The sequence below is a fragment of the Lynx canadensis genome, chromosome B3, assembly GCF_007474595.2.
Source record: "Lynx canadensis isolate LIC74 chromosome B3, mLynCan4.pri.v2, whole genome shotgun sequence".
Lineage (NCBI taxonomy): Eukaryota > Metazoa > Chordata > Mammalia > Carnivora > Felidae > Lynx > Lynx canadensis.
Genome location: NC_044308.2, coordinates 108,533,857 through 108,556,570, shown reverse-complemented (window position 1 = coordinate 108,556,570; position 22,714 = coordinate 108,533,857). Strand labels below are relative to the sequence as shown.

At 41.0% G+C, this 22,714-nt stretch overlaps 1 protein-coding gene across 1 annotated transcript in view; it reads right to left on the bottom strand.

The window, feature by feature from the left end:
* The window catches only part of SYT16 (synaptotagmin 16), a 100,043-nt gene that overhangs the window by 19,305 nt on the left and 58,024 nt on the right, over positions 1-22,714 (bottom strand). Inside the window, exons 2-5 of the mRNA XM_032593366.1 lie at positions 16,244-16,456; positions 10,279-10,535; positions 4,559-4,999; positions 1,538-1,727 (exon numbers count right to left, since the gene is read on the bottom strand). Of these exons, the coding sequence (XP_032449257.1) occupies positions 1,538-1,727; positions 4,559-4,999; positions 10,279-10,535; positions 16,244-16,456 (1,101 nt within the window). The remainder of the gene's footprint in view (positions 1-1,537; positions 1,728-4,558; positions 5,000-10,278; positions 10,536-16,243; positions 16,457-22,714) is intronic.

Below are 22,714 nucleotides of genomic sequence, written 5' to 3'. Positions count from 1 at the left end.
GTTCTTCCCAAGTAATTGTCCAGATCTCACCAAATTTCAGGAGGATAGGGAAAGAAACTGGCAAAAGCTCTAAAGGAAAAGCAGTAAACCCAGATAGAACTATTAAAAGAAAAGTTGTGTCTAGCAAAGAGACTAGCAGTGCAACTAATAATCAGCACCTATGATGCATTTTAAATGGCTCTCACGTGGCTAGGAGCATCATCACAAAATATGGCCTAAGGACCTGTTCTCTTGTGGTCCAGAGGACTGGATTTTCCTTAGTAGCTTGTTCTAATGGTGTTTAATACAGACTGACTAAAAGCTGCAGCACAGGTAAAGACTAAGAAGACTAGGAGCCTAGATTTGGCTACAGAAGCTGACCCTTTTCTACCAGCTTGGCTGGCTCCTCACCTAATGCTCACATGTGAGGCTAGAGTCCATCGACTGACTCCTGCAGTCTCCCACGCTGTTATCCACTTCATCCTTATTTCAGTAAGACACCAGTCCCTGGGGCAGACAGGCTCACTAGCCCTCCACTCTACTCCTTCTAGTTTACCCTCTGAACTTGAAAGGCTGGAAATTCAACATTTTTCAGACTCTCTAGCGGCTTAGAATTCTAGACACAAATTAGGTTCCTCTGGTTATATGTATTTGCATGAGATCTAGAGGGCAGAAGTGAGGCAGAAACCATCTTCCTGCCCTCTTTTAAGCTATTTTTGCTGACAATCATGAAAGGAGAGCTAATTTTTAGCAGCATTATTCCAATGCTCAATCTCCAACTTCTTGGGTACTGATAGGCAGTTGTGGCTGTTTCCAGCAGTATTTTTATTCTGGCTTTCTAAACCCAGGACTTCGGCTAGGGGAGTGTCTTGAGCCCCTCTTTCCAGTGGTAATCTCCAAAATGGTAGTTCTCTTGGTAAGTCAGACTTGTATTGCCCAAAATCCTTCTCGTCCACCTCCTCCTCTGTCAACATCATAACCACTAACATTTCTTGTATGCTCACTGTGTTAGGCACTTTGCTAACTGCTTCGTAGAGATCATTTTATTTAAACCCCAAAACAACCCACGAGGAAGGTACTATTAATATCCCTTTGTTCCAGATGAGTCTACTGAGATTCAGAAAAAAGAATTAAATTGTACTGTATCATAGCAAAGCCAATGGGTAAGTGGATAGAGCTGGAATTTGACCCCAGATCTGCCTCACTCCAAAGCCTATGCTCTGCCTCTTTAAGGTATTTGCAGGCCTAGAGCCTATTAGCAGATTTTAATTGCCCATACACATTACGTTGCTGAAAACATACCACTTTTTTCCCTTTGACAATATACATGTAGAGGCCAGCCTATTTTGCATCAAGATATATCCAGATATCAAAGAAGCCTTCGATTTAATGAGATAGAAATGCATTTTCAATATCCAGAGGTATCACTTTGTAAAAAAATGTCTAAGTCATACCAGGATAATTTCTCTGTAAAAGTTGAAGAATTAACACCAAAGCAAACACAGCCTTCTACTTGCCTCTGGAAGGCCCAGAGCTGGGGGTACAGACATGCACTTACCAGGCGCTCTATTAACAGCGAGGTTTCGGAAATGGCTGCCTTTGATCATTTGCACAGATAATCGCCCCGTTGTGGCATTGTAGGACAGCCCCACCAACAGCTCTGGCGCCCCTCCATGAGACAGCGACTGCGTGGATGAAGCACTATCACTGTGAGAAACTGCAGATGGGCTGAGCGGAGACTCTCCACTCTGGAGGGGAAGAACAACAAAGAGTCTATTGGCCCACGCTGTACTACTCTCTTACAGAAAGCCGATATTATGTTTGGTGAAATGGCGGCCCAATCTCGACTGCTGCCAAAGATTACTAACGGCGCACTTGGTGTGAATGATAATGGGCCTGGGGAGCGCAGTCATGGATGAGATTCCCTGCATTATTAGCTGACATAGTTGCTTCAAGAGCCGTCTCCATTCAATATTTCCTCTCTAAAGACAAAACGGACAAAGATGTTATTACCAGTGTAAATCAAACCCTCTAAGATATGTGAAGAGCCAATAATACATTTAATATAGACCAAAATTCCCTCCTGTGTAATTTGTGCTTGAATGTTTCTATGGAACCCATCCACTCTAGGCATGAGTTTTGTTTCTGTTCTCTGCAGCTTCCTGATGAATGTAGCAATACAGGAGGCACTTTGTCTTCACTAGAAAAAGAAATGACCACTACTGTCTACTACCACATAGAATATTTGGCCCCTAGTTCTGCTTCCTAGGGTTGTCAGCAATATGCCAGATGCTACATTTTTCCCCCTGAGGAAATGAATTACATTGAAAATGAGCACTTTTATGACTGCTTCGTAAAAAAAGCCAATGCATTGACTATGGATCTCAGAGACATTGCACGTGCCAGGTGAGCCTAGGGGAGAGACTATGCTTTCGGTCCTGTTTATTCACACACATGCTTTTCCAAAGTACCCACATTTATACACCAGACATATAGGGAGGAGAAGAGCAAAGTAGGCCAGGATGTTGACTCTCACTCAAGAAGCATGCAGTGGGCCATGGCACTGTGAGGGCAAGAGAGCCAGCCTCCCAGAACCACCAACACCTCCACCAGAAACCAGTGCATCAGACTTAGCTCACAATTTCTTCTCAACATCTTAAATCATTTCCTAAAACTTCTTAGCAAAACCCCAACAAAATACGTTAAAAGGAATTAAGTACTCTTCACATCTGTAGGAAAATATCCTATTTGCCAGGCCATGGTAGAACCCTGGGCTTTCAAAAAACACAATTTGTAAACTATAGGGCTAGCTGGTTTTGATAGGTACCATATAGCCCCAGCTGTCAGGTTTATGATAATCCAACAGCGACATATTTTCTTAGTCTGGGGTAAGGATCGCCCCTCCTCTGTGTCTCTACAGAAGCATCCACCAAGGCACCTATCACTACAGAGCTTGCCTCTCGCATCACATTTTGAATCCTTACAAATCACTCAGTCTGGTGCATAGACCAATGTCTGACATGTAAACATGCTCAACAAGTAACTGATGAATGGAAGAATTTTTACCTTAAAGTTCTTTCACACGGGCACATCTTCCCCACTCAACTCTGTGGCCCCAGCACACGGCCTGGCACAGAGAAGTAGGGGTGTGATCATACCTATTCTCATGCCTTCAAGTGCATGTTCCTTCTGACCTCCTCTGGCTTCTGTTTTCCATGGTTTCAGACATACTTTGCTCAGAGTTTACGAAAAAAGAGGGACTTAAGCAGAAATGAGACATGATCTGGCTTATGTTTTAAAAGGCTCATTTGGCCCCTGTTTTGGGAATAGTCTGTAAGGGGCAAAGCAGGAAGGTCACTAGGAGGTCATTTCAGTAATCCAGCAGAGTTAGGTTCTGGTTATAGTTTGAAGATAGAGTCAATGGGATTTCAGGTGGAAAGGAGAGAAGTCACAAATGACTTCGAAGGTTTTTCACAACTAAAAGAATGAAATTTCCTTTAGCCAAGATGGGAAGGCTTCAGGTAGAATAGATTTAGGGAGACAAGTCTGGGGATATTAATTTTGAGACATCTATTAAAAATTTAAGTGGCTGGGTCTCCCATCACTACACTCCAGACTTTCTGGCTCCTTTCCTCATCCTGAGAACAAGCTCCTTCCCGCTTCTTGATGCCTGCATGTGCCATTCCCTCTGTCTGGAACCCTTGCTTATCCACATGTCACCAGTCTTGTTCTGTGTTTGATCACCACTTCAAAGACACATTCTCTGACCCTTCTAAACCAACAGCAAACTCTATCACTCTCTCTCTCCCCTTGTGTACCTAGTCTGCTATTGTTTCCCCTCCTCTACCAGTCAGGAAGCTCTTGAGGGCAGAGGCATCACCCGTTTTGTTCTTTCCTACATGCCTTCTGCCTATACAGTACTGGACATAGTAAGCACTCAGTAAACATTTTTGAATGGATGACGGATTGGCCCAAGAGCCCAAGATTGCTATGTGATCTTTTTACATGGTTTTTCAAAGGCCCACATACTAGATGACACTTAACCCCCATCAATAGTGGGTTTTTCATCTTGTAGACATACACACCACACTGTCCTTCCTCAAGACCCCAGCAGGGATGCAGAGGATAAGATACGTGGGAGGAGGCCAGTCCTATGAATGGCAGGTCTTAGAAGTGGCTGGAGATCAGGGCTACTGTTGTAGCCTACTCAAACACACGTTAAGGAGCTCCCCTTGAAAGTCCCATCTCTGAGATTCATCACAATGCACATTAAGGGTGGGAAAGGAGGAGCATCGTCAGACTACAGGTCAGTTATTCACAGGTTAAGCCCTTCCCCCACACTGTTACTGTCATTTCCAGAAATGGACAGGGAATACATCCATCAGCTTATAGGGAAGATGGGCACAAAAAACCCATTGTACCATGAAGTGCAAATCATGGCTTACAAGGATGAGGAGAGCCAAATGGAAAATTAAATTAAGGTGTTTGAATTCACAGGCTGAATGTACTAAATCAAGAGCTGACAATTCCAGATCCTTGAACATACCGCATCATTAGCAGCACCATTTAACATACTCACACTGATATTGCTTCTTGGCTCCAGAACCAGAGTCACTTTCATTTCCCCTTCTGGGTTCAGGTGGCTGAGATGGAACAGCTTCTCTCCCATCATTCTCTCACGGGTCATCTTGCGGGCAGCATACAGGCGGAAGCGGATAGCACAGGCAGCCACATCTCTGGGCTCCAGCTTGGTGAAGGTGACCTTCTCCTTAAAAACAGGGTTGGGGCCTCTCTGTATGCTTGTCCTTCCCCTCTGTTTCTTACTGGGCAGCAGAACTACGTGAACTTGCCAGGAGTTGACACCACTTCGGTCCTTATCTGGGAGGCCCTGCGCTCTCACAATGGTCACTGTGAGCTTCTGGCTGGAACCTTTATATTCAAAGATGACATCCAAGTCACCACATTTTGAGATGGGCTCCAGGGCCCCAGTCGGCACCTGAAAATTGGCCCCATCCTGTTCCTGTTGCAGATAGAGGAAGAGATTAGGAATGGAAATGATAATGCCCAAATACATTTTGGTGAGATAGAGCCCCTCTGTGCTCCATCAGAACACTGTACTTTTTGACTGCTAGCACACATCCTTGTTCACTAGAAGGGTCTGTTTACTGGTGTACGTCTCCCTTAGATTGTAAATTCTTTGGGGGTACAGCGCCTGGCATAAGGTGAATCTTCACGAATGCTTCTGGAATGAATGAACAAAGCTTTTATATTTTACAAAGTGTTGTCATATACACTCTCAAAAAGCACACCTGACCACTATCATTGAAACCGAGGTCTAAAGTCTAAAATTAGTCACCTATACAGCTTCCAAGAGAGAACTTTTTCTGGAGTTCCCAGAAAAAATGGTTGAGCCTGGGCCTGTGCTCCAAGAGCCAGGACTTCCTGCAGATGAGAATCCTAATGGGGGTCACAGACAGGTGATTCTTCAGTAGATTTTCCAGCTACATGGGAGAAAATGTCTAGGGTGGAGCTTCTCAAACGTTTGTGTGGACTTGAGTCACTCAGAGTTTCTGATTCTGTAGGACTGGGGTGGGGCCTGAGGCTCTGCATTTCTCAGGTCACAAGGATGTCACCATTGGCCTCAAACCACACTCTGAGTACTGAGGGTTTCGGAGGGCATCCTCAGCAGCCACTTAGCAAACAGCAATACCAGACGTGGAGACAGAACTTGGGTTGAAATCATAACTCTACCATGGACTGGCTTTTTGACCCTGGCCAAATAGGCCACCCTCTCTGTGGTCTAGCTGAAAAATGAGCATTAAGATGCCTATTTGATGGAGTGTTACAGCAAGGTTTTAAGAGATATGGGAAAACACCTGGCTCAGACCAGACTCCATAAATACCTATTCCCATCAATGGACTGATGACACCTATTTTCAAACATGGCCCCCCTCATTATACAATATCACCCTTCGACAACAATTCACCCATAGCCAGTCAGATCTGATGACCTCACTGAGAACACTGAACTGAGCTGATTATAATGAAGTAGTCTCTAACAAACTATAAAGAATGTCAACATAATTTGATTTTTTTCTATGAAGGCATGATACTTACTCATAACTAAACTTTGGCCTGATTCTTATTATAAATCAGAACCCATTCTTATTTATGTGACTGAACACCAGACTTCGATAATCTAAAGACTACTTTAAAATATATGATAAAGCACCTCAAAAACGTGCATTCATCATCAAAACTTCCCCACAGAGTCGAGGTGAAAGTGCACAGTTCACTGGAATGAGACATCTTTAGGCGACCCAGGTCTACCACTTACTCTCTCCATGACATTGGACAAGGTATTTAATCTTTCCACTTGTGGCTTTCTTCAACAGTAAAATGGGGGATGAAACCAATTACAGGATTGTTGCGAAAATTAAAGGACTTGACAAACAGGAGACATAGCATAAATGTCTTCTCTTTTAAAATGCACATTCGTCTACCAAGAAAATTTAGGCTTTTGCAAAAAAAGGGAAGCTCCTTATATTCTTTCCTCAGCATGCATTCATGTGAGAGTGCTTCTATTCAGAGGTACTTAGTTTCAAGTGATAAAAGTGGTTGCTATAGAGACTTCTGAATACAACTGACTAGTGTAGATTTAATATTAGAAGCAAGTCTCCAAGGAGTTAGGCTAACTCAGAAATCAAGTCACAGTCTTCTGTTAAAACTCCCATCTATTTTAGCCTCCTCTTGATCATCTCTATATTGCTTGCTGGATCAGAAGTAATCAGGGCTAACATCTACTAAGCTGTCTCTTGTGCCAGGTACCATACTAAACACTTTATGGTCTGCAAAAGCCCACTTTCAGGCACTTCAGACCTTCTCGGCCTCACCTTTTCCAGCAGGCACAGACTGTTGGGCTCTAAGTAGCTTCAGCCTGGCACAGCCCAACAAAGTCTTACCGCTTGTCCAGGCAATGCAACTCTCAACTCCCACCACAGGCCTCTACTGATGTCAAGGATTGGAATGTTACAGAATGCTGCATGGCATTCATGTATATAAAGTCCAGAGTGTCGTGGAGGTTAATGCCCCATGCAATAAACTTGTGTCCCCTTGGACAGATGTCCTGAGATGAGTTAGCACAGCTTCTTGCAGTCCCATAAGATCAAGCCATGAGCCACACTTAGTGGTGGCCAACTTGATTACACATTCTTATACTGGCTCTCCCTTCTACCCTGCTTCATTCCCCCCTTGTCCCTCACTCTTCTCAGAGAATCCCTGTTCTCAGGGATTATACATCCTGACAAAACAGGCTCTGTTTTTTGGGAATCTACCTAAGAAATGTTATCTTTTAAAATATTCACATTAACCTAACAAGGTAGGAATTTTAATATCTTCATTTTGTGGAGGGAGGAAACTTAAGGCTTAGAAAGACTAAATAACTCACTCACTGCTCCCAACATCATATGCCCTACCAAGGCTATGCAGGATTTACCAATATTAATGCTCAAAATCCTAAACCTTAGACTGAACCATGATGACTCCCTTCTACCCCCCCCCCAAGCCTCTCACCACAGCTATTTATATTTGTAGTAAGTGTGTGGGGTGAGGCGGGAGTAAAAGGAGAGATGGAAACACATACTACTTTGAATTTCACATCCTTTTAGGTCCCTGCTCTTCATAATAGTTAGCAGAAGTTGTCAGCAACTTCAATGCCAAGGTAAAAATATTCTAGTCAGTGACTTATCTCTCCACTTATCCATCGGGCTATCTATTCAGACAAATGCTCATTCCACCTGCAGGTCTGTACTAAGCCCTTTGAAGGTCTCTGAAACAACTCTCCTAAGAACCCTGCATAAAACAGAGCTGTAGGCCCTAGCCAGGCTCTGGACGGGGACGATCCGAGCTGTGGCACAGGGAAACTGGGCTCTGTGGCCCCTTCCTGGGTTGATCTGAAACAAAGATTTGTGAAGGCTGGTATTTTTATAGCAATTAATTATTTCAACACACTTTACCTATCACCAGGCAACTAAAGGCTCTCCTCATGCGGGTACTGTTAATACCACTAATCCATCTGACCTTCCTGCAAGGTAAAAATCTCTTCATTTTTATCCCCATTTGGCAGATTTTAATTAACTTCTCAAGGCCAACCAGTTAATCAGTAGAAAGCAGAGATGAAAAGTGGGACACCTGCCTCCCTGTGTGCTCAAAATCACCAGCCACCCGTCCATTGTCTTCCCTGCCAAGCCTTGGGTCTGCAGGAAAAAGTTGACGGCCTTTTCCAGCAGAGAAGAGCAGTGCTCAAAAATCCATCAGCCTAAAGGGTAGTCACACTGTATGACTGGTTTCCTTCTAAGGCAAAAGAAATGATTCCTTTAGCTCTAAGATCCTGATTTTTCTCTAAGATGGGAATACTTGTGCCACGTTGTCAAAACCCTCGTAGGTTTAAAGATTTTCTATCAAATTGAAAGCCTTTGTGTTTTAGTAAGATAGTGTTGATGTCATCTGTGTGGCCCAAAGTAAACAGACCTGCAATATGTTCCCAATGCCAGATACACAGGGGAAGACTGGGTTCTTAATACAGTTAAGAGGCAAATAAATCAATTCTTAAAAGGCAAGCTAAGCCTGCAAAGCAGGCAGTTACAGGAACTGCCTCCAAGCCGCATCTGAGGTTCTACTGTAGGAGCACCAAATTACAGTTTTTGTCTCAAAATAGATAGGAGGTTGAATGGAGCACACAGAGATGTCTGGGTATTTTTGGAGTCTGAGAACATTTAGTGCTCTCAACACCAAGTCTTCTATTACAGCTCTGTGAGTCAGGCAGATGGGAGGTTACCTGGCAATTCCAAGCCTGAGGGAGCAATTTTCAAGAGGACAGAGTTATCAATAGGCAGGTAAACGATTTCTGTTTTGTTTTTGTGTGAGAATCCAAAAAGAATATTTTTAAGCATTCAATGTTATTGTGTGGGATTTGATAGGACTTGTCAGCAGCAAATCAACTGGGAAGCATAAATTTTTCCCAAAACTTATACGGTTAATAGCTTTGGGTGTCTCTATATGTAGGAATGCCCTTGACAAGCCACAAACCATGTATCTGCGTTACTGTTTCTCATCCTCAGCTATGACACCAACATGTGGGTGCGCGCGCGCGCGCGCACACACACACACACACACACACACACACACACACACCTCCTTATGCTCTCTCTATACACCCCAGTGCATCAACTATAAGACTTTGGAACATTATTTTCTGTGATTTTTTTTCCTCCTCCTTGATGAGCATCTGGTGTGTATGACAGCCCAGGTCCTTCTAAGAGCTTCCACCTGGTTATTTTCTCAAGCAGACCGATGTTAACAAAATCCATTCACTTTTCTCCTTCCTCTTGCCCCACAAATTATATGAATATTTTATATACATATATTACATATTTCATCAAAATTAATTTCAAAGTAGGCAGTAGACATTATTATTTAATATCTCCTAATGTTATAGAATCATAATAAAAGACATCTAGCTAATAAAGAATAACTATAAATGCCTATACGATAATGTTTGTAAAATCTTTATCACAGTGCCTGGCACATAGTAATTGCTCAATAAATGGTAGTGTCTGTAATAATCACCTCCAATCATACCTCTGGGTGGTTAGGAATATTCTGGAGTAAGTTTTAATTAAAAAATAAATTTAGAAGGAGCATCTTTTATCAGAGGTTTATTCCAAAAAGCAAAGTCAATGGCAAGAGGGTCATCACAAACTAATGCCATCTCCTAGATCTTGAATTCAATGCAAATCTAACAAACATACTTACACTGCAAGATATTCATCATATTTTGCATCATTTCATTTGGAGGGCCACTGTATTTTAGTTTAATTTTCAAGTAATTCTCATATTCAAATAATTATAACTCAAGATTGGGGTAAATAAAAATCGACTCCACTTAATTGAAACCATGAAGGAAATAAACCAGTCTTCTCTAAAGAACTAAAAAATCTTTTATATAAACAAGAAGCCTGATTGCTGCTGGGTCCATTCTGCCACTCTTCTTTTTTTCCCCCACTTTGATAGAAATTTATTTACTATTCTTTTATTGGTATACATAGGAGCTGTGACTTAGTCACCTGAAAAATTTTTATTTCTTATAAATAAAGGCTCTTTAGGTCTTTGTTTTTCAAGGCATTGCTTCCTTTCTGGAGAAATTTTTTCCTTAAGACATGAGCAGGAAGAGGAAAGCAAGAACTCACTAGAGAGCACCCAATACTCAAGCAAAGAAAGAATGGAAAACAAATAACTTGCCTCTGGACTCCACATGGAGCTGCTGTCAGTAGCATAGGAGTCTTCAAATCCCCGGTTATTAAAAGCTGTCTCCAATTCCAAGCTGCCTTCTGTGGACTGGCGACTAAGGCTGCGAGGCACACTGGTCTCTTGGGGAGATGCACCCTGGTGCCTGGTGTTTCCCACCTCACATGGGGACTGTGAGTGGGCAGAGATGGGATCATCTTCACCATAAGACAGAGTCTCAGAATAGTTTGGTTGGCTGGCTCCATCCAAACCTAAATGTGCAATAAGGAGACTATTTCAAATGTATTATTATTTTACACCTTTTTACCTAGAGAAGTTGAGCAGTAGCAACAACACAAATCAAGATCTCAAAAACAGAGGCACTGGGTGGCTCAGTCACCAGGCTCAGTTCATGATTTCAAGGTCATGAGATCAAGCCCCATGTCAGGCTCAATGCTGGGTGTGGAGCCTGCTTAAGATTCTCTCTCTTTCTCTCTCTCTCTAAGTAAAAAAAAAATCTCAAAAACAAAACCCATCAAATAACACCTACAGAAATATAATTGTATCCACAGAGTGGATAAACTTGGTCTAGATAACCAAAAAGACCATTAGTTCATTACATGGAATATACAAAGGCTTAATACTTTCTAACAATATGAATATAAAAGATGTGTGCTTATATAAAAAAACACATTAGCATTTTGTCGGAACTAACGAACACAAGACTTTGGGGATGGATCTAGAAAGCGAGAACAACAATCTACTATGGAGATCATACTGTCTCCTGACTCTAGGATTCTTCTTTCTCTCTTTCACATTCACCATCTTACCCTCTCCTTGAAAGGCTTCAGTGGTTCTCTCAAGTAAAAAATTCTTTACTTGATCCATGGAACACTGGACTTGGATTCAGATGATCTGTGTTTAAAACCTAGCTCTGTGTTAAGAATTTACACAATATTTGGACTGTCTGAACTTTTGTTTTCTTATCCATAAAATGATGATAAGAGCCATCACAGAGTCATGTGGGCACATGAAATAATATCCACCTGGCAGCCACTAGGTTTTCGATAAATATTAGCCTTGCTTGTTTGTCTGACCCAAACTAGCCTCCTCCAACCCTATAAACCCCAATTTTCTATTGCCTCCCACCTTGCTGTCACCTGTGGCCTCATGGGCTCATGAAAACACAAGTTGTGTATTTCTTTTCACGATGGTCCCCAAACCCCCTCTCCTCTCATCTTTCCTTTCCATCCAAAGTCCAATAACTCCTGACTCTTCCCTGACTCCTTGGACTCAGTGTTTTCCCCTGACCTTGGTGTTATTCTGTTTTCTCTTTCAGCCCTGCATCATCTGTGCATACCCTTCCTCTTCTTTAAAGTCTAGGTTACCCTCGGACAGTAAGGAAAAACGCAGAGTCTTCCAAAGCAATAGTTTTCACCCTGACTTTCCTCTCAATGACGTATTCTCTCTTTGGTCTCCAATCTCCTCCAGAAGCCACAATCCCAGGATAAGAGAAAATTAGAGATAGAGATGGGATGAGTGAGTGGGATGACAAAGTAGAGATGATAAATTCAGCTCTCATTTACATGTTGTGTGGTAGCAATCGTTTCTGCTGTTGGTCTTAAAGCCTCAGTGAGAATATAAGCTCCTTGAAGGTACTAAGCCACATACAAATACGTTCTAGTCTTTATCCACCAGTGGGTTTCACTAAACCCTCAAACAACTTTCCAGGCTAGGCAGGTAACAAATAATTGAAGCATTCAGGTGTGCAGCAATATGGAATAGTGGTGACAGTCGTTTACCAGACAGTTTATGACTCACCTGCAGTAAACATGCAAACTTAAAATTGTATTATCACCCTATGCAGACTATACAAAAACATCTTTAGGTGGTCTTGGTACTCAGAGCCCAACTTCAGACTCCTGATTTGGGATTTTGCAACACCATGGCAATCCACTGAGAAGTTCCCCTATCTGCCTTGTTATTCTTAATAATTCAGTGCAGTCCCCTTGGAAACACTTTCATAGGACACCATAACATTTTTACATTCACACACTCAGTTATTTGGCAAACACACTTTAAAAAGGCCACAGAAAATGACAGAACGAGAGATACTCCATATGCAAAACCCTACAACATAAAGCAGAATTTTCTTCTAAGGCTCTAATTAGCACATCCATTCCTCATATACATGAACACTAAAATGTCCTATTAAACAGTGGGTCATCCATCAACGTGTGTAGCACCCAGCAGGATTTCAGCACAAAGTCTAACTTTGCCAAGAAATTACCCCTATAAAACTGTCTCATGACTTTAACTCCTACAGTGATAATACCTAGATCAGTAATAAGGGAATTTTCAAAAGCTACATTAAACCTTGAAAAGCTATTCATAACCGAAAAACATAAGAACCATATTAATGTAACAAACCATTTTCTTTGACAGACAAGCAAGGACTGAATTAGAAAAGCAAAGCTAGGGTACAAGTCACAAGGAGAAGGAGAAAGAAAGAGGATTCACAATCACATAAAGCCATCTTCCCATCCTGTAAGTTAAGGAAGATCATGTCACCTTAAACACATACAGGAAAGTAATTGCCTGTTGTCAGAGAAATGTGTCCTAGCTTCCTAGAAATTATAGGCCATAATTATGTCACATAAACCATATTTTAGCAGAAAACTTTTTTGCACTTTTTAATCCATATCCCACCTTGCCATGGCATAACCCTATTATCCAGTTACTTCATTTTATACTCCCAAACCCTTCCCTCCCACCACCACCCACACATATACAAATACTTTTTCTCACCATCTACGATGATGGTCAGTTTTATGTGTCAACTTGGCCAAGCTATAGGCTTCAATTAATTAATCAAACATTAATTGAGGTGATACTATGGAAGTATTTTATAGATGTGACTAAAGCCCTTAAGCAGTTGACTTTAAGTAATGGAGATTATCCTACATAAGCCTTAAGAGGAGAACTGAGGCCTCTCTGGACACAGAGAAATTTTACCTGTGGATTTCAGAGCTCTATATTTCTCTACCAGCTTCAGTATTAGCATAGGCCAATTGTTTGCAATAAATCTCTTGATATATATATATCACCTTGATATCACCTTAAAAAATTATTCTTATATAAACTCTATCCCCCATGTGGGGCTTGAACTCATGACCCCGAGATCAAAAGCTGCATGCTGTGATTAAACCAGCCAGGCATCCCAATATCACCTTGAGATATATATATATATATATCTCAGATCCGAGGTGGATCACTTCACGTAAACCCTCTTTGACATTACTGGGGAGACAGTGTCAATCAATGTACCACACTAAGTCAGATAAGTGAGACAAGAGAGAACCTGCCAGGAACATGAAGATAGCATTTTCTTGGTTCTAATAACCTCACTATTCCATCTAGAATAAAGAACCTCACTTGAAACATGAAACCTTTACTTTCATTGGTTGAACATTTTGAACATATTTTTAAAGTGTAAGAGTTGTCTACAATTAAATTTTATCTTAGAAAATCATGTTTAAGGTAGAGTGAAAGGGACATCTGGGTGGCTCAGTCTGTTAAGCCTCCAACTTCAGCTCAGGTCATGTTCTCACGGTTTGTGGGTTCAAGCCCCGCGAGCCCCGCACTGGGCTCTGTGCTGACAGCTCAGAACCTGGAGTGTGCTTTGGATTCTGTGTCTCCTTCTCTCTCTGCTCCTCCTCTGCTCACTCTGTCTCTCTCTCAAAAATAAATGAACATTAAAAAATTTTTTTTAAATAAAAAAGGTAGAGTAAAAAAAAGCTAAGTAGATGCAGGACAGACAAGAAATGCACAAATCTTCTCTGGGATGAATGCTTAATCTCTTCCTTATTCTTTCTTGCTGGAAAATAATTCACTGATCTAAAGATGAACAAAAAGAAGTGACACAGAAAAAAACATCATGCAATAAAAATTACATTAACATTTCCATGGCATTTGATAACCTAAAATTTAGCATGCAGTTATCCCTTCCTATGAAAATCCTGATTTTCTTCAAAATCTACAAATAATTTACTGCATTATCCAATGCGGTGTGCTTTTCCCTCCCTCCAATAGCGAAAGTAATTTTATCTTTTCTGTCACTATCTGTCAAAAATTTCAGAATCCCCAGTTATAATTGAGGTTATTGCTAATTCCAGAAAGGGTAAGTTTGGAATGGTTGTCAGAACTCTCAGAAAAGGAGCCGTTTGTATAAATCAGAAACTAGACATTTGGGCTTCTGGGAAATGGGGCCATTAGCTTTTGAATGCAACACGCTGCTCCCAGGGAATCAACTGCTATTAACTTTCATTAGCTAACATTTGCCCTCCTGGTGGAAGAGGGGAAGGCTGTGATGCAACACCAGCAAAAGAGAAAACAAGAGAGGGAGTAACGAAATGACGGAGGGCAGTAGCTACCGCTACCATGCTTTGGTTACATCACGCATTTATTTTTTCTCTTACCTTGGGCTAAAAGGAATAGCAATAAAATATGTTATGTGGCTCATATCAGTAAGTAAAATTACATGGTGGATAGCAAATTGTTATATTTCTGCTGAAGAATAAGGTTTTTTCTGTATATTCTTTGTTGCTGTTCTTTTTTTGGCCAGCCTTATCCACCTTGTCAAGTCAGAAATTTCTTCTCTGTTACCTTCTCTCAATCCCAGGCTCTCGTTTTTCTCTTTCTATTGCTAAGTGTGGAAAAATATGGAAGACCTGCAACTATGCCTCCATTGGTTTGACTAATCACATGTCCAAAGGAAAGAAGGAAAAGATTAGAGAACTCAGGTCATTTAGACTGGGTCACTAAAGTGGACAATGTTCTTTTTGTCTAGCTTTTTACCAACTACAATTCATAGACCTTTCCCTGTTTCAATAGCCTATGCCTATTCAGGGTTCCAGGCATAAAGGACTCAGAGAGACCCCTGACCTTCACTAGAAAAGCACTAAGAAATAATGCACCGTTCTTTCTCCAGGTTATTTTGTGTACGTGGGGGGATAGGAGGAGGACTCTTAACAAGGTCTACCTACTATAACAATTCACAGGCTGTGCTGATCTACTTCAGAGTATTATTCCCTCCCCTTTGTGGAAGGTACTTAGTCTGAAGACATCAGAGAATGGCAGAACACTTTGCTCTTGCCCAGCAAGCAATTCTCATGTGGCAGAGGATGGAAACAGAGGGGAAGGATGGGGGGCGGGGGGGAGGGAAGAAACTACAGAAAATGAGGACAAATGTACAAGGTATATGTTATCTGAAAAAGGCTATTTGATATTATTGTAAAACATATATTTATTTGAAAGATAAAACACACATATTGTTTTAAGAACATCAACTACTAAAAGAAAGTTTCCAAAAATTTTTCTGAGGTCATATACATATATGGAAAATAGACTCAGTCAGGCTCTGGGCTGATGGCTCGGAGCCTGGAGCCTGTTTCCGATTCTGTGTCTCACTCTCTCTCTGCCCCTCCCCCGTTCATGCTCTGTCTCTCTCTGTCCCAAAAATAAATAAATGTTGAAAAAAAAAATTAAAAAAAAAAGAAAATAGACTCTAGGATTCCAAATGAGAGAAAAATGACAGAATCTCAATGTCAGCAAACAGGTATGTGGAATATTTGTATTTATCAGAAGAGAACAAGATTTTATAAAGCTTCATAAATACCATTCTAATTCTAGCCATCAGTGTTCAAAATATACAAAATGATAACCTAAAAGGAAGGAAGGGGTCCCACAAATCAGGGGTAAGGATTTTGGCACTTCTTATTCATTCCTCCCAGTTCCCTGCATGACACCCCCTCTGTGAGGTTGGTAAGACCCCCTCTACTCTGTTTCAGCCTCTGGGTCTCTCCCCCTTTTCTTTTCCTCTCTGGAGCCTCAGATACAAGTGTAGTAATCAAGTGACTCAAAGCTGTTCTTACGATTGTCCATCCCTGCTCTAGATAAAGGAAGGGTTTCATGCAAATACCTTCACAGGCAGACACTTCTGTGTTATCCTCTTCATGGGTAGAGAGCAGGTGGCTGAATTTTGATTTCTGCTCCAATCCCACCTGTGTGCCTTTCTTAGATGCTTCTGAACGAAAACTCTGGGACCGGGACACGGAAATCTCAAATTGTTTGATCACCTCCTCGTCACTGTCAGAAGATGTGCATGGCTCTTCATCATCTCCAAAGCTGTTAACTGGGAGCAAACAAGAGCCATGAGTTTCATGGGGGGCCCACAATAATACAGAGATACATAATTTGGAGAAACAGAAGAACATGGATGAGGAGTCTGGATAAAGCAAGCCCACACCAGGCAGAAAGATTTTAGAGCATTTATCGAAACACAAATTTGAGCCCAAAGGAATAAAACAGGAAAAGAAAGCTTACGAGGGCAAGTAGAAATATATGACTAGAACCCGGGAGGAAACATTGGGACGCCCCTAATTGACATAATAAGACCTCTTGTTGAGCAGGGAGGCCCTGCTGATTTCTTGTGTTGCTGACGTGCTTATAACTGGGAACAGGACATTTGACTTACATTCATTCTAGTCAATGATGACAGAAAATATGCTCTTAGCCTCATTTCTATTATTAAAACACAAAGAGCCAAGCCCCACTCCAGAACAGACCTACTTGCAACTGAGATCTTCCAAAAGTATCCTAGTTTTGAAGAGACACCCATAGTAGTATATGCAATTTAAATGAAACAAAACAAAACTAGCTTATATTATTGTGTTCCGATGCCTTTCTCAACACCAACGACCCAACTCAAATACCCTTTGAATTATTTATACCACTTTGTCCATATCAGCCCACTGGTCCTTTCAGCTTCTACAATAAGCGAAGATAGTTCTTCCCTTTGAGTTCTTTGCCTTTGGTGTTCCTTCTACCTGGAACTCTCCTGCCCTGGTATTTACCTGGCTGGTTCCTCTCCTCTCACCACTGAGGTGTCAGCTCCACTAAACCCTTCCCCATTGCCCCACCTTAAGCAATTCTCTTTATTTCTCTCTTCTCCCCCATGACTTTCATGAAAATAAAGACATCACCTGTTTTGTTACCTGATGTCTCTTCATTATGTAAAACAATGTCTGTTGCATAGTAAGTGCTTAACAAACACTTGTTAAATATTGAATAAACTGATGAAGATGTAATGCTTTCTCCAAGCCTGAGCACCTCTCCCCCTCCCCTCCCCCCACACTCACCCAGGGTTCCCTGTGCCTGGACTAGTTTCCTCTAGCCCTCTAGACTAGTCAAGAATCTAGCTCATCATCAGGACTTGCCATAGACATCACTTCTTCCAGAAAGCCCTTCACTGATCCCTTAAATAAGGTTCACGGCTTCTTCCATGAGCTCAGTCCTGCCCTATCAGTGCTCCCTCCGGCTTTGTGACAGATTTACCTATTTAATTTCCAACCATTCCACCTAGCCTGCACACATCAGGAGAGTAAGGGGCACAGCAGACCACCCACCTATGTATCCTTCAAGACCCTGTCTCTATGCCAGACACATGGGAGGCTACTCTGTAAATATTTGCTGAAAGTAAATTGGAAACAATAAATAACAGGAATTATTTCTTAGAGATTTGCTCCTCCAATCCAAAAGTCATATAGTAATTCTGGGGAAGCGTATGGTTGTTAATTCACAGATGGGTCCTGAAGATTCCATCTGATTCAGAAGCTAAGAAGAAATTATAAAGCCATTTGTAAGTGAGAGAAAATACTTTAAGTACCAGCCTGATCAAAACATTTATTCTCTTATTTAAGAATTGATATTTCTGAGTTTGTTAAGAAGATATGTAGTAATAACAAACACTTATTTGTTTGTTTTTTATGTGCCAGGAACTGTCCTAAGTGCTTACACATATTAGTTCACAGAATATACATGAAACACCATTATTGTTCTCTTTTTCCAAGTGAGAAAACTGAGATAGAGATGTCTACAATGGCTGACAATAATACTTCCAATAAGGGGTAGAATGGAGATTTGAATCAAGGTAGCCTGTCTCTAAAGGCTACATTTCTAATCATTATGCTGAAGAACCAGAGAGAGAGAGAGAGTGGAAAGAACTCTCTATGCTCACATCAACTAGCTCAATCCCTGTGGTCAAATCCTTTAAACACTCTGGATCATTTCTGATGTCTGGGTCATTTCCCAGATCTTCTCTAGATCTGTTTTCTGCCTCCAAACTTCCTACCCAACAAACACGTATACTGGATCTGTTTTGCTTTTTATGGAGCAGCTGGCCCAAGAATACAAGAGCACATCGCTGTCAGTTCACTCAATTTTGTTGGCCGTGACCAGCACATGGTAAGACCTGAAAAGCTAAGTGTCAAAACATACTGGATATGCCAATACTAAAAAACCATCTCAACAGAAAATGATCATAAGGGGCAGTCTTCCCATGTCTCAAATGCTGGGAAAAGCACCTGTTGTGGGATAGACCATCACATATGGGAGAGACCCAGAGACCAGTGGAGCAAAATTGAATTCCCTTCACCTTTAGAGCATAGGACCATCTAAGCATCTGAGAAAAAGTTAGGAGGATATGTGCATGGGAGGGGTGGTTGGAATAAGTGTACATGGGAGCTCTTTCCAAGTGTGAGGTTCCATTCCATCTGTATCACTACATCATTTTTTAAGATAAAAAGAGAGAGGGAGGCAAACTATAAGAGACTCTTAAATACAGACAACAAACTGAGGGTTGCTGTAGGGGAGGGTAATGGGCACTAAGGAGGGCACTTGTTGGGATGAGCACTGGGTGTTATATATAAGTAATAAATGACTAAATTCTTCACATTTAAAGAAAAATTTTAAAATTTAAAATAAAATAAAAATAAATAAAATGTAAATAATCATAGTCATCAATTTCAAATTGAGTTAGTCCATGGATCTTTCTTCATCTATAAAATCAATAATTAGAATTATTAATATTTTTTAGACTTCATTAATTTACCATTATTAACCATAATTCATTCTTGATTTTTTTCTCCAGTGAGTCATCAATCATCCACAGAGAAAAGATTTCCAATTCATTCAACATACACTATATACCAGGCATCTTCTTGAGTTTGCGTATATTATCCCACTTAACCACCATAGCAATACCAGGAAGTAGGGATGATTCTTATTCCCATCATAGAGATGGAAAACAGAGGCACAAAGCAGTTAAGTAACTTGCCCTGGGCAACAAAGTAAGCAAAATAACACAGTGGGATTTGAACATAGAACTTATGTTTTTAGCCAATGCGGATATCAGCAGATGTTATTGCGTGAGAATACTCGCGCCATATCTAGTTGTCAGAGTTGGGCCAGGGTGCCCGGCTGCCTCCGCCCAGGAAGTTGCTTCCTTTGAAAGGAGAGAAGAGCAGTGAGTCCACATGGGAGTGAATACATACAGGAAGGCTGCAGTATAAGTGGCCTATGGATCCTTGGGGGATTATAAATAAAACTGCACATACTATTCTAAGTCTTACACCCCAAGGATCTCAGGGAATTCTCCACCTAATAACAAAACCTGCCATCCATCCTAAAAACCACTGAGTAGCAATAGAAGTCCCTTGTGGTGCTACAACAATAATAAAAGCAATCCCATATAGAGCATGCATCATGTGCAGGCACTGTTCTAGAACTTTACATATTTTCATTTATTTACTCCTTACGATAACCCAAAGAATAAGTACGTTATTATTCCCATTCTCTGGATGGGAAAACTGAGGCAAAGTGAGGTTAGTAATTTGCCATAGTCATAACAGTTAGTAAATAGTGGAACCAAGATCGAAACCCAGGCTGTATTGCTCCAAAGTCAATGTTAATGGACATGATGCTCCCTCTACCATCAGCTGCCTCAAGGGAAAAAAAAAAAAACAACTTTTTAAATTCCTGGTCAAAATTGATACAACTGTATTTTATCACTAAGAACACAAAATTACACAGGCTGAGTTAGAAAGAATTTTCACGAACATCGTTTTTAAAGATCCCTGCTACTTGCCTTGTAATGATTCTATGTCAACAACTAAATAGCTGATCTGGATTTCATTCAACTTAAATTTTTAAAATTGCAAAGTCTCATCTAAGTTGTGTTGCTTATTTTAGAGATAATATAGTACTCTCTGAAACACTGTATAAACATAAACTTTAAACCCCTTTCAAGCTAAGTCCCTGTGAAACAGCACAATGGGCATTTGTATTAAAATCTTCACCTCTTCATCCAATTAGCTTGCTAAAATAATAGGAAAACATTGCACAATTACCATGGATGTGGATACATCTTGAAGTTGAGATTGTTCATTTTACTCAATCACAGAATTCAGATAGACCATAGAAAGCACCCAAATATCCACCCCCACAGAGAAGTTAGACTCTTCTGCAACCTTTCTGATGCATGGCCACCTGGCTTCACCCCTTTGTTCATACATTATCAAGGTGCTACTGTGGGCTTCTTGCACTGACAGCAAGTTCATGACTTGGACAGGTACAGAGAGCTAACTGATGACCCATCAATATTGAATCCCTACCACAATGGAGTCAGAATGTCCCTCACTCTAATTTGTAATGGTTTTTTTCTTGTTTAAGTAAGAAGGGGCAGAGCCAATGCCATCTTTATCTTCCACATTTAAGTAAAGAAGGGGGGCTTGGGCAGGGCCACAGAAACTGCTGTCAGGTATAACATTAGTCAAGGCTAGACTGGTTAAGAGTGTAAGTCTGGAGTCAAGCTGCCTGCGTTTGAATTTGGGATCTTCCACTCACTAGTTTGAGACTGAAGCAAATTCTTATTCTTTTTGAACTTCAGTGTCCTTATTGAGATTCCTTACTTCTTACAACTGTTGAGAGAACTAAATGAGATTAGCCATGTAAAGACACTTAGCATATGCCTGGTATTTGATATGCTCAAACTTGTTTATTATTATTATTATTATTATTATTATTATTATCCCCCATCATGGCAGTACCCTAGGTAGAAACCCTTTCAGGAAGCCTTCCATTTACATACAAAGGAAAGAATGTGCCTGTTCTTGCAGGGTCTAACTTGGAAACTCATCATCAGGGTTTTGTAAGGGAAAGGTGGAAGAAACAAGGGCTGGGGGAGGAAAAGATTAAGTTGATAATAGGAGTTGTGTCGCTTTCCTTCCTCACTATCCTTTTTCCCAAGTTTGGAGGTGGAGCACTCTATGAGTTGCTAATGCTGTCTGGCTGTGGGCAGTGCTCAACACCTGCTCATTTTCTTGTTTCTTTTAAGGCAACAAAACTACCAACTGGTTATACAAAGGGAGGATTTCTTAAGCCTGTCTGCTGCTATTTTACAGATGGAGTTAGAATTTATAAATGATCAGTGTAGCTCCAAGCTTATTAATTCCTTCCCACCCACACAAGAGCAATTAGGTGGAGGGAAGTACGGCTCACATCTTCTGGATGGGAAGTGGAGACAGGTGGGGGTGGGTTGCACTCAGTAGTGCAGTACCTGGGTGTTACTTTTAGCTACAATTGCAGGAAATCCCTTACATACTAGATTTCTCAAATACCCACAATGAATGCCTGCCCATGGTGGCTGGATAAGATTGGAAGAATAAGAAGTTGGTTAAAGTGAAAAAGCAGAAAGGAGGTCAAATGAGACAACTGCCCATTTCAGATCCTAAGAAAGGGGCCACATTTCTGGAAGCACAATCCAGCCATTATTGGATTCAGGCAGGAGAGAAAAAGATTTTTTATAAATCATCCAGCCTTAACTATTATCAGACTATGTTCTGTGGAAGTCTAGGGTTCCACAAAGGAGCTTCAATACCACTATCAACGTGGAGATATGGGTGGTTGCACTGAGCAGGTTGAGCTATGCACCCTCTACAGTCAAGGATATTTTGCCCTAATATGGTTTACATTTTTGTGAGATTTTGTTGAGAAAAAAAAAAATAGAAGTCCCAACACTTTTTAAAAGTTTGAAAAACATTGATATAACCCAACTCCCTCATTCTACAGAACAGAAACTGAGTCTGGGATTACTTAAGGGACTCACCAAAGTCAAATAGCTGGTTAGTGGCAGAGGAAGAATTAGCATTGGGTTCTCCTGTGCACACTTGTTTTGTTATCCTGTACCTTTGCGAGATATTTTGACAACTCTATTTCCTACAAAGAGATGCTGCTTGTAACAGATATGAGTAAGTCAAAAATAAAAGATTAAAGTTGATAACATACAGATCACTATACTAGGGAAAAGTTACAATATCAAAGATTCCAGTTCGTTAAAAAATTTTTTTTAATGTTATTTATTTTTTAGAGAGAGAGAGACAGAATACGAGTGGGGGAGTGGCAGAGAGAGAGAGACACAGAATCCAAAGCAGGCTCCAGTCTCTGAGCTGTCAGCACAGAGCCTGACATGGAGCTCGAACTTATGAGCGGCGAGATCATGACCTAGGCCAAAGTCAGAGGCTTAACCAACTGAGCCACCCAGGCACCCCATAAA